This window comes from Meleagris gallopavo, chromosome 4 (genome assembly GCF_905368555.1).
Source record: "Meleagris gallopavo chromosome 4, MGAL_WU_HG_1.1, whole genome shotgun sequence".
Classification (NCBI taxonomy): Eukaryota; Metazoa; Chordata; class Aves; order Galliformes; family Phasianidae; genus Meleagris; species Meleagris gallopavo.
In genome coordinates, this window is record NC_139407.1 from 3817090 (window position 1) to 3830928 (window position 13839).

At 37.3% G+C, this 13839-nt stretch overlaps 1 protein-coding gene across 2 annotated transcripts in view; it reads right to left on the minus strand.

The window, feature by feature from the left end:
* MARCHF1 (membrane associated ring-CH-type finger 1) overlaps positions 1–13839 on the minus strand; it is a 312318-nt gene that overhangs the window by 81115 nt on the left and 217364 nt on the right. For both annotated transcript variants that reach the window (XM_031553004.2, XM_031553002.2), the window contains exon 4: positions 3162–3301. In XM_031553004.2, coding sequence (XP_031408864.1) covers positions 3162–3263 — 102 coding nt within the window. In that variant the 5' untranslated portion in view covers positions 3264–3301. The remainder of the gene's footprint in view (positions 1–3161; positions 3302–13839) is intronic.

The window sequence follows — 13839 nt, forward strand, 5'->3', positions numbered from 1 at the left end:
ATGGACATTAGGAAAGATGAACTTTTAAAATTTAGAAAAAGCATATGCAGGAACAAGAGCTCAGAAACAGCGTGTTGTTCTCTACTGAATACAGAGTTCCATCTAGAATTGAACAGAAAGACTCCAATCTGCAAATAAATTAGACTGAAGTTATAAAGTCTGGGGATAATATCATGTTTGTTTTGAAAAGAATAATTGAACAACAATGGAAAATGTTTCCAGCAATATTTAACTGACTTCTGAAATACTTCAGAATTTATTTGATTTAAGACAGAATGTTTTAACATCAGTTAAATTGAGATGGGGTAACTGATCTTATTTAACTCCATGTTATTTCAATGACGTCGTGGGACCACTTCCTTTTCTTTTCCCCTTCTGTGTTGCCTTTCTGCACCCCTGTTACTTGCTTAATGAAAAAAACAGCTGATTTTAGTGAGAAATTTGTTAATGATCATAACCTGCTTTCTTCTCTCTGAGACTCCTTACTTTCACAATGTCAGAAAACATTTCTTTTCATAAAACTTAATAAAACGTGTTGGCAGTTCTTGGGTCATTACCCTTTGGGAAAGTGGCACTGTCAAATGACTACTCAGGGTTCTATGCTTAAAGGGAAACAAAAATTTGTTCTGAAAAGCCTTATCAGAAGTTCTAAAATGGAGTTTTAAAGACAACCTCTGTATTAAAATGCAGAACAGAAATGGTTTTGATTTTTTTTTTTGTGATTTTTTTTTTTTCCAAGCAGTGTATTTATTAACTGGCGGTGAAAGTCAAATCCAGTTTTACTATGAAACAGCTATTAAAAATATTTCAGAATCACAGTTCCAGAATCATGCACACATGGCTACATCTCCATTTAACTGCATGAGCCTGTTGTCATGGTGAAGAGTAATTACCATCGCTATCAACACTTCATACTACATGCAAACTGTAGCATTTTTACGGTCTATTTTTATACTACTACATTCAATCTCCTGCAGGATTCAAAAAATATACAATCCTTACAGCAGCAGAGCAAATCTGAGGACTGGATGGAAATGCAAGAATTGCAACAGTCCAGTTCCTGAAACAACATTTTACCAGGTAACAAAGGCAGTGAGGCTAAAAGAATGAATTTTGGCAAAGATGCAATATTTTTAGATGTGCCCTGGAGAAGAAATTCTGATTAATCAGAAGTATCCACAAAAGGAATATGGTAGAGGTCAAACAAAAATATCAAGGATTGCTTCCCAGCAAAAACAGACATATCACCTACAGTCTATCTTCACATACGATCATACAAAAAAAATTTCAACAATGGAAGTCTACAACTAACCAAAATAAAAACTTATTTAAAAAGAGATTTTATACTTCCTCATGAGTAAAATGGGGATTTTCAGCCTACAGTCCACAAATTAGAAAGACACTGCCAGAAAAAGATTATGATACAAGTCATCTGTCTAATAACAAAGTGTACCATAGAAAGAATAATGGTTGAGAAAGCAGGAAGTGAAGACAAACGCAGAGGAAAGCCTGATAAGCCTCAAGAGATACTGTTTTTTGTTATGAAAATTGTTATTCTACAACCAATCATGACACTACAGGACATGTTATCATCCTCAACTGTCTAAATCCCCGGTTTTTTTTAAGCACTTCATCACCTATGCAGCAATCTAGATTTTCACATAAGTTAGTTTTTGAATTTCCTTCATATTACTAACTTTAAAACCTGCTAACTCTACTGATTCAGCTGTTATGAACTGTATTCCCAGTTTATCATTGCTAAATCCCATCTGGATGATTTGCATTTTCAAACGAAGCTAAGTGACTAGATTAGATATCAAAATATGCAAATTTTCACATATTTAAATTCATTCATAGCTGTCTCCTTTTAGTATTACCTAGACATTATTATTAATTAAATAAAAGCAAGAAAAAAATTAAAAAGAACAACTAAGTAGGGGGATAATATACATTAAATTTCTCACTTTGTGAATCATTGTTTTTCATTTCCTTTTCATCTTAAAGTAAATAATTCCAGATAGAAATAAGTTATAATAGTAATAGTATATTAATTAAACTAAAATTTACAATTTTTAGTGCTGCCATTTTTTTGTTTTCTTCCTTAGCAGAAACTTACATTCTGTATAATCTACCACTGAACTAGAGAATTTTGCCATATTAAGTAGGTCTTTTCTTAACAAAATGCCAACAAATTTCAAACAGACCATTGCCTCTTAATTCTCTTCAGAATACCACATTCACCAGTGGTTGTAAGGAATCAGTCACTTTTCTATTTCCAACAACAGAAGAGCAGCTCCTCCTTGTGCTTCTCTGGACAGAAAATATGTTGTGCCAGTTTTAAAGTCAATAATGAACTGGATGAGGCATACTGAACTGGAAATGTTTCAGACATGGTTTTGGTACAGATGACAATTCCCACGCAGTTTAAGAGAAGCGAATACATATTCAATTTTTGCTCCTACATATGGGTCACTTTGAAGTCTTTACAAATAACTTTGCTTACTCACCTGGGAAGGTCTACTGATGTAAAGGGATTTATTTGAATGAGTGGAAACTGCAGGATTTAAGTTATCATCAGTGAGGCTATTTATTCAAAATTTACTGTATCTTGATACAATTCAAGATAACTTCAGTATTGTCAAAATACGGTCTGAACATCTGCTATCAATAGTTTTGCATGCAGAACACTCACCATCTACTTTAGAATCACGTGGAATATTTTAAGATCAATTAAAACTCCATCTCTCTAACACAACTGTTAGAGACATATCATACCTTGTTCCTGTTACAGACAGGAGCAAAGAGCAAACCTGTAGATAACATCCAGCTGTAATTGCCAGGAACCAAATCTCATTGCATTGATTAGGATTGCAAAGAATCTAAGCAATCCAAATCAGTTCATTTCCTGTGTAAAGACTTTATCACTCAAAAAAACATCAATACTGACTTATAGCATGCAAGTCAGAATGGACTGTACATAACAGAAAAGATGAAGAAACAGCAAATGGAAAGAGTATGTAGACATAATGTCAAAAGGCTTCATGCATTAAGGCGATGCAGTCAGAGGCAAACACTGCATTCAAAAAAAAAAAAAAAAGAGCTTAACACCTCTGAAATTCATTTGTGCATGCAACCATCATAAAATGCAACTTTTCACTCACCAGAGTAGAGTTATGCGAAGCATCACCTGAGACCTCGGGTGTTCTTGTGCTGTTTGGAAGTCTGTGAGGGTTACGAGCTATCGCTTGGCACCAGCCCAACATTTTCTCCTTCCACTTATCCCTTCTCAATTTCTGAAATTCTGAAAATAATTTAGAGTCCCTGAAACATTGACACTTGGAATTTCTTGTGTGCTTGTCTCTGGATGCATGCCTTAAAAAAAAAAACAGCTTTTAAAGTTGTATCTAAACAAGCTAATAAACGTATTTTTAGAACATGTTTATTTAAAGTACTTTGAAGGGTCATGCCATGCAGGATAAAAGACAGCTATGCACTTTCAGCACAGGTTAACATATTAATCCTGTTTCAGTGTCAGCAAGTTCAGTGCCTTCTCCCCAAATTAAATCTTCCTTGTCACTTTTCTATTAAAGCGTTATTTTCAATGATGTTTGTTTCAAAATAACTTAGAATCACATCACTCTTAAATCCATATAGCATTTGAATACAGTACCTCACGTTATCTGAAACCACTAGAACAGCACTAAAGCAGTGGAAGATATTAAATATAAATGAACATCCCCACACAAAGCACAACACCTGCCTTTTTTTGAAACGGTAAACTAGGATATATTACTGAAAATAGCCAAAAGTCATGTATGCACATTAGCAATAAATGCTACATGCCGTCTGTTTGTAACACTAATAAAATGCCTTTTAAGTAACACTAACACATTCCAGAACTACACTACTAAGTTTAATGTTTGTTTAAATATAAGAAACTTCCATAAGCAATGATCTATTTTTTCCAGTTGTAATGTATAATGCAGGTCTTCAGAGCAAAGCATTCTTAATTAACGTAACTTGAAGTTGTTTTCTTTTTAATCCACTATTTCTGAAGCATTTGTAATCTGGTTGTTTATAACATTTTGAATTTAAGTGTTTTACTCTGTAACATCATGAAATATTGTAAACAAAACCATCAACCTACCAGGTTGACTGACTAGTACGTCAACACTAGACTGAATAGATCTGGAACGTACGTAAAACAATGCTAAAGACCCTACATGGCAAAGTAGCATCTATGTAATGTGATTAGTGTTATGCAATTGAACTTTCTTATCCATTTTTCAATTACAAAATATTTCAGTCATTTACTTCCTTCAGGACTGGAGTACAGATCAGCAAAGGCTTCAAAACAAGAAATCTAATGAAGCACTGACTAAACTCATTGCCACTAATTTAGCAGTAGTTTCCACTTCCATTGGATCAGGACATCCATTGTCTTGCAAACTTTAAGAGGCTGTTTATTTTCATTGATTCTGTGAACAGAGCTAGCAGAACATTGCATACCAAGTGCTTTAAATACTCTTCATTGTATAGCCAACATATCATGAAATAAATCCAGAGAATCAGAACAGAAGGGAAAACATCTGCACATGTCCTGCTGTGCAACTTGGAAAAACAAGCAGTAAATAAGAAGCACCCAATATTATTTTTTTCAAGCTTCTGCTACGTACTCTAGCTCATTACTACATTGTTTGGGCTGAAATACAATTTATCAACTGAGCAGGGCTGGAACAGTGCAGTCCGATTTCTGCTTCTGGTAGCGTCTTTATGTCTCTGGAATTTCAAGTAGAAACTATTTCAGTATTGTTTAGAGTTTTCAAAATGAGACAAGCAGACAAGCCATTTGGTTCTGCTGCTATGGAACCTGTCATGGCTTTTCCTCACATACAGTCACATAGGTGAGGTTTTCAAGTGAAGGAGAGGATTTATAATACTGTTAGAGGTGTGACTCTGGTCACTTAATCTGGATGAAAAGAGAAGAGCTGCTGCTGCTCTGTTTATGCCTGCACTTGGGGCTAGGCAAAGAGCTATTATTTAATATACAATCAGCAAATGAAATCAGTAGAAGGGATACTGAGTCAAACTTACATTCCACTTGAATGAAGAAAAACAGCTTTGGGGAAGTGGTTCTCCATTTCGGTAACATCCACCTGTAACTCGTTAAAAGAACTTTTCACTATACACATGGGTGGTAGGTTTTTTGGTGCAGATGAACAGAAACTAGGCATTAACTTTGGCTGAAGAAAAAAAAAAAAACAACACAAAAAACCCACCTACTTCAAAAAATGCATTTTAAATAAATGTGTTAATTTTCTTTAGGTCTCCCCCAGAAGAATGCAATGTAAAGAGCAAAAGGTTCAGGTCTTCACTGAAGAACCTTACTGATATTCTATTATTTCTTATTAATTATTACCTTATATTTCTTTTAGTCTTGCATTTTAAAGTAGCTTTATGCATCAGCCTACTTTCTTTGCTTCCAAACCTCCGTTGTCTACCAAATCTCAAGTAAATTTTCAGCAAAAACAAACCTATACTACTGCATGTTTCAGTGTACAGTGAATTCTTCCAGAGATGTATCAGTGTAGAGTCAAAATCCACCACCTCTGGAGCCGTCTAATCCTCATACTTGGGGTGAGTATGGGCCAATTTAACCTGAAAATACTATTCCACATACCACATATGAGCATACAGTGTTTTGTACTGCAGTTTTGATTTGATCACAGATGAACCTGGCATAGGGAATGTTCTACAAAATGATTTTCTGCACAGCTGGATATGCCTAGTACTTAAAACTGACAAAGCAGCATAAACCCTAAACGACAGCTGTAGTTCAGTATGACAAAGGTAACTACTTGAAGCCGTTACCAGTTTCCACACAGCTGAGACAAATCTACCACAGTTTAATCATTTGCTCCTCTATGATGGCAGCTGGCAAGAAGTCTAGGCTCTTGGAAATTTTACAACCTGTTTAAAACAGATGTTAGTTTAGAGTCACAGTGCCTACGTGAGCCACAGCTGCAGCGAGAAGTGGATGTTTGGCAGCAGTGCATCCAGTCCACCTGCACCAAAGCCTCATTCCAAGCATCTGCAAGGAGACCATTCTAAAGACTACCACCACCATCACGCCTCAATAAAAGATCATTAAATCCCTCATTTGTTGCCTTTAGTTGTGAGCACAGGGAATCTTCTCACTAAATCCACAATCCTATCCCGGTTCCTCTGAGAACACAGAATTACTCAAAACTTGCTTTTGCCTTGACAAGTCAAACTGATGTCTACAGCCATAGAGACTGTAATTGAAAGGATTTCGCATTTCCTTATTCAACTGAAGAATAACTATCACAAATAAACTGCCTGAAAAAAAAAAAATCTTAATTCAGTTCCCATGAATTACTTTCCTCAGGGAAACAATTTTTACTTAGAATTCTGGCAAGGAAAAGGAAAAAGAGAACTGTAGATTCAATAGAGGTTTAGTTAAGGATGATTTACTAGAAACTAACCGGTTACATGAAATAAAACAGTTCATTAATCTTACAAGGGAAAAGAAATGGTAAACTTAGCATGAATACAATTAGATTCAGGTAACAAAGGCCTCACCAAAGGCTGAATTAAGATGAAGTACAGAAGATGTTCATGCTTTTTCCAGTGTTTACCAGGATCTAGCAATTTTCATAAACCAGAATTTAATCAAGCACAAAACATTCTATTCTTTACCTAAGCTAAACTGTTTTGTTCTCTGTGTTTGAAGAGTCCAAAGAGCAACAAAGTAATGGTATTTGTCCTGCGTCTTAACACACTGCATGACTTGGCATATCAGCAAAATATTCCAGGAGTAGATCTGCAGGAATATTTAAATGCAAATAGCCTTCAATTGCGGAGCTCTGGCAAGAGAAATACAGTCCCTGTTGTTCGCTGTGTATTGCTTGAGTCTTATCAAGCTGTGACTTCCAATCAATTATTCTGATTTGAATGGAAATGCAAATTCATGGTCTGGAGGCATTGGAAAGCTCCAGGAGCTTGTACTGCTTTTGTATCACAAGGGAGCCACAGGCTCTACTTAACCAACTAGTCAGTATTATCCTACAACTGCTGTGTATAGCAAGAACAATTCAGTGTAACCACAGTTTAACAGCATAATGACTAAGTCTGTGTTTTTAGACATAAGAAGCTCAAATTCAAGCTTAAAAATTACTTTTTTTTTTTTTATAAATCATATTAGAATATATGTAACCATCCCAATGCTGTATTCCAGTTCAATATAATTCAGCAGAAGCCAAAACAAACAAACAAACAAACAAACTAGCACACAAGCCCAGAAATAATTCAAGTGACACCCAGAAAGACGGTACCAATTAAAGTCTACTGGTACCAGTAGCTACTGCATATACACAGTCAAACTCTTCTGAACCAAGCAGATGCAAGACTCTGAATTCAAATTCTCATTTTTCTTAATGACAGATTTCAGCACTACGTGAAGAGTGAAGGACACAATTATACCCATCTGTATTCCTATCTGTACCAACAAAACAAAGCTTTGGTGTAACTTAGCCATGCTTAAAAATGCGTCACTTCGGCAGTTCTTCAAAAATATAACCACAGAATCAACTCTCATCACTAGGGTAGATGCCATATTCTAAGATTATACAGTTTTCCAGAACTAGCTTTATTTACATGTTTATTTCTCCTTACCATAACTGACAATACCATTTCTAACTTAGAGTAATCCAAAGCTTACTACTTTTTGTTACGTACTGCCACATTTTTAGTTTTCCTTAGCCTTTCAAGGTCCTGAATCTGTCATAATAAAGGTTTCAAACTTCATGCATTACTCAAAACAGTTGATCATTAAAAATAAAATCAATTTAATATGCAAATACACCTGTAAATATTATTGCAGGTAAAATTCCTTCGACTATCCACTATACAACCACTACATCCAAGTGGTGACAAGAAATCTTTAAAGGCTTTTGGTTTTCTAAAGATTTAAAAATGTTGGAATGTTTGTCTCCATAGTCCACACACTCTTTCTGGCAGAAAGAAAAACACTTTCTGAGTGTAGCTGAAAGCATTTTTAAATCACTCAAGGCCCTTTAGAGAAACCACAACAGCGTTTTTCTTTCTCCCTGGTCTGTTCTCAGCATTATAATTCTACCTCTTTGCATTGTGTAGATTGCAAGAGAATGTCAATGTGTTAGAAGAAGCAGACAGTATGCCTACGTATACTACGTAAAATATCTTTATATATGTATATGTTGCCAAGTTTGTATTTTCCTATGCAGAGTTTGTCATTTGAAACCATATTAACAAGCAACCTCTGTACCATAATTTAATACAACATTGTTTTTCTACAGGTTCTTGCTCACAATAACTCTAAGGAATGTTTTGTTCAACAAAAGTTAGATGTCACCATTCTCTTCAGAGATTTCAAAATCAAAGCAACAGTATGCACTCCTTGCATTTTTCTGTCTACAGGTGAATGACAAAAGGCTGCCTAATCCTTCCTCAAAATCCCTGCATGAAATTCAAGACACATCTGACGCCCAAGCACAAAGAAAAAAAAAACAGAGCCTTGAAAAAAAAAAGCATAGTTGTGAGAACAAGAACAAATAACATGTTTTCGCTTTGTGAGTTTGCATATATTTAACTACATGCAATTGCCAAGCTGCTTAAGCCAAAGCTCCAAATCAACTCTAAAGGCACGACTGGGAAGTGTATGTGTTAAAACCATACTAAGTGCTTGGCAGATGGACATTCTTCAGGGGAGTCATAAGATCAGCAGTAAGCGCAGCATTCAGAAAATCCAGAAAGTACAGCATCAACTGTTATCTTTTTGCATTTCAGTAAAGCTTTCAATGCTGTGTCACAAAATATCCTTCTGGATAAAACGTCCAGCATACAGCTCTACAAGAATATAGTGATGAGGGAATAACTGGCTGACAAATTGGGCCCAAAGGCAAATAGTAAATGGGCTTACATGGTTGGTCACTAGTGGGGATCTCCATAGCTCCATTTTAGGGCTATTACTCTTCTACATTTTCATAAATAACTTGGATGTAGAACTAGAAGGAGAACGTTTGCTGATGCTGCTAAACTGGGAAAAGTTGTTTGACTCTGTCAAGGGTGAAGAGACCTTGCAGAGTGAACTAGGCTAGAGAGCTGAGCAACCACCAACCATGTCAAGCAGAACAGTAACAAGTGCCAGATTCTGCACCCGGGAAGGAGAGATCCTGGCTATGCATACAGACCCGGAGATGAGATGCTGGAGGAGCAGCCCCGCTGAAAGGGATTTGGGGGATTTAGCTGACAACAAGTTGAATATGAGTCAACAGTGTGCTCAAGGAGACAGGAAGGCCAACCATACCCTGGGATGCATAAAACACAGCACTGCCAGACGGGCAAGGGAAGGGATTGTCCTGCTCTGCTCTGAGCTGGTGTGGCCTCACCTTGAACACTGTGTGCAGTTTTGGGCACCACAGTACAGAAAAGACATAGAACTATTACTGAACATCCAAAGGAGGGCTGCAAAGAGGGGACAAAGCATGTGGAGCAGCTGAGGTCCCTTAGTTTTTACAGCCTAGAAAAGAGTAGGCTGAAGGGAGGCCTCACGGTGGCCAACAGCTCATTCTGAGGGGCATGGAGAAGTAGTGCTAACCTCTGCTCTCTGGTGGCAGCCACAGAGCACAAGGAAACAGCATGGAGCTGTGTCAATGGAGGGTCTGCTTGTATATCAGGAAATGGTTCTTCATCAGAGGGTGGTCAGGCCCTGGAACAGGCTCCTCAGGGCAGCTGTCATAGCCTTGAGCTTGCTGAAACGTCTGGACAACACTCTCAGTCATACGGTCTGATTTTTGGGCCACGCTGTGTGGAGCAATGATCCTTATGGGTCCCTTCCAGCTGGGGATTTTCTATGATTCCACAAAATAACAAAGTTGTGTGTGCAGTTATCCAAACTACTAGGCATAGGAGGCTAAGATAGGTCTTTAAAGGACTTTTTGTTTTCTACATATGTAGAAGGACAAGTCTATATCACAAAGCTTTTCCACACAGTTTATTTAGAGAAGAAAAGTGTGTTCATCACAAGAGATAAAAGCCTCTTTGAATAAGGCAGACCCTGACTGACTTACAATATAATGACAGAAGTATAAGGTTTTTCAGTCCAATAAAGGTTAGATGTCTGAAAAGCATAATTAAACCACTAAACACCCCTGTTTCGAATGACAGGCAATGGATACTGAATTTAAACGGATTTTTAAGGAAAGGGAAAAACATATTTTGTTAAGTGTCCAACTACACATGCTACTTTGGACCACAGCTGGTCCAAAAGGAGAAGCATCTCCTCTTAGTCAGAAATGTATTTTTAATGGAAGTTCTTCTGTCAAATACTATTTTTTGTGCAGTCATAAACCACCTTTCTCTGACAACCCTAAATATGGAATCCTCATTCCTGTGACCAGTTTGGTTACTGTTTCTGTGACAGGCCTGTCATACTGCACCTGTAGCAGATGAAGGTCATCAGTGCTGGAATTAAAGACATTGAATGTTTAGATGCTCTTGCTCTTATAATTGGCTATACCAAAAGGCCATTATTGCTTGATCAACACTGAGTCTCAATATAATTCTTACCTAATTTCAGATAATTTTAGTTTTCAGAATCTCTTTTAGGGTGAGTGACACTGGAATGACAGGATGGCAATCACAGCACCCCAATTAAACTGACAGAAATACTTGTGAGAAATTCAATGCTGTTCTAGTTGGTTCACATTCTATATATTTAAATAAAAAATTGAGAATAATAATTAAACCCATTACAGCCAGCCTACTCCCTGAACGTATACTCTGCTGATTCTTTAAGGACAGAGAATGTGGCTAGCCATTACTGTCGGTAATTTTTAATTAAAAGCACTCCAGTAAGTATTTTATTTAAAGATTCAATTTTCTTTTTACTTTTTTGTGCATTATTTATCAAACAACCACAGCATAAAAACATTACCACTAAATATTTACTCATTAATTGTTACACAGTAAGAAAACACTTCAAAATGGTATTTCTGTCATATAAAATAAGCTTTTAAGTTTTGTTCCATTTTTTATAAAGCTTATAATAGATTAAGTTCAGGCTTAATTTGAAACTATTTGAGGGCACCTTTGAGAATTCCACTAATTTCAGTTTAGAGAACTATGCTGACATTTATCCAATCTTCTGGCCTCTCTTTGGATTTATTTATTTATTCATCAAAAGACATTTATTTCACTAAGCTAACCAGAAACGTAAAAACTAGAAGGGCTACCTCATACTTCAACTTTTTTTTTCTTTTGTTACCAATTTACTTTTTGACAGCTGCCAGACAAACAAGATTGTTTCCAGTAACTACTGTCTAATTAGAACCCCATAAAGTATTATTGTAGCTCTCTGAGTCCTAATTTTAACGTAGGCCTTCAGTCTAATGCCTGCCTTGCTGTTTATGGAAATTCAAAAAACTATTCACTTTTAGGATGACGTATAATGTATTTATGTGAAGGAATAGTTATTCAAGCTGTTACCAGTATCTGCAACATTGGGCTAGTAATTATTTATAACTTAAACAACTGGAATCCGTTTACCCTGAAAAACCCTGAAGAGGCCATCTGCCATGGTTTCATCTAGAAGAGATCAGATCCTAAGCAATGATCTTCATAACATAAATCAGAAGTGATGGGAGGCGTTAGAAGAACAAACCTAATGGTATGAAGAAGGATTACTTGCAACAGCATATTTCAGTTAGTTTAGTGGTAATGAACATTTAATGGTTTCATCTTTGTTAAGAAGGAATCCAAGTTTTCTGCCTTCAATAGCTCTGCTTGCAAGTTTTCATCAAACAAAATTTGATTCTTATTTTGGTCTTAACTTTAATTAGTGTTCTAATAAATAACCAACCAAATTGCACCTTTTAACTTCAGAAAATTCTGTAGTTTTTAGAAAATATCTTTACCTCAATTTCCAGAGGTGTCTGAATTTGCTGTCAACTAGCATTCAAAGTAACTATGTCATGACTATTCATTTTTCACAAAATAGCTAAAAATTTGTATTGGTAGATAAGCAGGAGTAAACTTCTTACAAGCCCAATGTATTTAAAATAGTAACTTAAATGCAACCAGAAAACAATACAGCAATAAAGTTTTTATAGAATTATCTCAAGGCCTATGAAGGCAAATGACTAATGAACTGACAGCAGAACAAAACCAAAGACATTATCATTCAAGATCATCATGACTTACTAATTATTTTTCATACAGAATATTTATTTTGCTTCTTTATATGTAGGTCAGTCTGAAAGCAATGCCTCCTGTTTATTTCCATGGAAACAACACCAGATACAAAGAGCACAACAACGCTATTTGACAGAGCACATTCTCAACTACAAAACACCATTTTTTCAATGTATTCACCACCATGAGCTGTGCATTTTCACCAGTGATGCACAAAATCTGGCCATCCAGAACATGGCTTGTCTTTCATACTGCTGTCAGCACTGCTGAAATGCACCTCCCACCACCCAGTGTGCTCACATCCACTGTTTGGTCTCCATCAGTCGTCAGCAAATGTCAATGGGTGCCATTTTTTCTGCATGGAGGAACTCAGTTATGCACCTTTTCTTAAAAGCACTTCCACGTCAGACACTATTTTGTCAGACTCTGCTGACACTGTCACACAGTGACAAAACATTAACAGAAGGTTCAGCCGCACAACCAACATCTGCTTCTGATATGGTGAGCTAACAGAATAAAACAGGAGGTCCCTCATAAAATGCAAACAAGGCACTGTGCTGCAGTGGCCATCCTCTGCCACCCAGAAGGTCACACAAACAGAATGGCCAGGGTTGGAAGGGACCTCAAGGATCATGAATCTCCAACCCTCCTGCCACAAGGGCCACCAACCTCCACATTCCATAGCAGCCCAGGCTGCCCAGGACCCCATCCAACCTGGCCTTGAACACCTCCAGGGATGGACGGGGCATCCACAGCCTGTCTGGGCAGCTGTTCCAGCACCTCACTGCTCTGTAAGTCTGATCTGTAACTCTGACAACCCACTGATGTATACCACCCTGCAGTTACAACTTCCTCCAAATGTGCTACTAAACAATATGATCGCGCTGTGCTGAATGCTGAGGCTGAGACAGAGGTACTCAGCATAGCATGGTGCCAGAGATGCTGCCGGCAGCTTTGGACGTGACCTGGTCCAGCTACGTAACACACAGCCATCCTGCAACACAGACTGCTCTAAAAGCTGTTTAACTCTTTGGCTAAGCCATAAGCCTTGCCCTCACAGGAACCACTTCTCAGCAGTGGGAGACTTCCTTAAGCAGTCACGTGGGGTCCCAAATCAGCTCACCACCGGCCTGAGTGAGCTCTGCAGTGTCATTTAATAATAAGCTATCTGTATTTAATGGGCCCTTACCCCATAATGCCTGAGCACTCCATCATTTTGAATGATTTGTTTTCCCATTCTCCCTATAAGACGGGATGCAACAGAGGTAAATTTTAGCTTTCCACAGATACCTTACACCATTCATCACCTGCCTTCAGCTCCTTGTCAAGAATAACCATATTTTTGATTCCACAAGATCTGGACGCAGAGCCTTCCACAGTCTAGACAAGCAAAACTGTTCACCTACGCAGTCTGGTAGTAATGACTGCTTTTCCAGTGCACTATTTTTATTTTTTTCCAAAATTGCTCCCTGCTTACTTGCAGTCTCTTTTTCTGCAATCCGTACCAATCAGTGTACTCTTAATCAGTGAAATACTTCTGTACTAAGCGGCTTATTGAGCTGACCCACAGGCTATGTCTCCTCTATT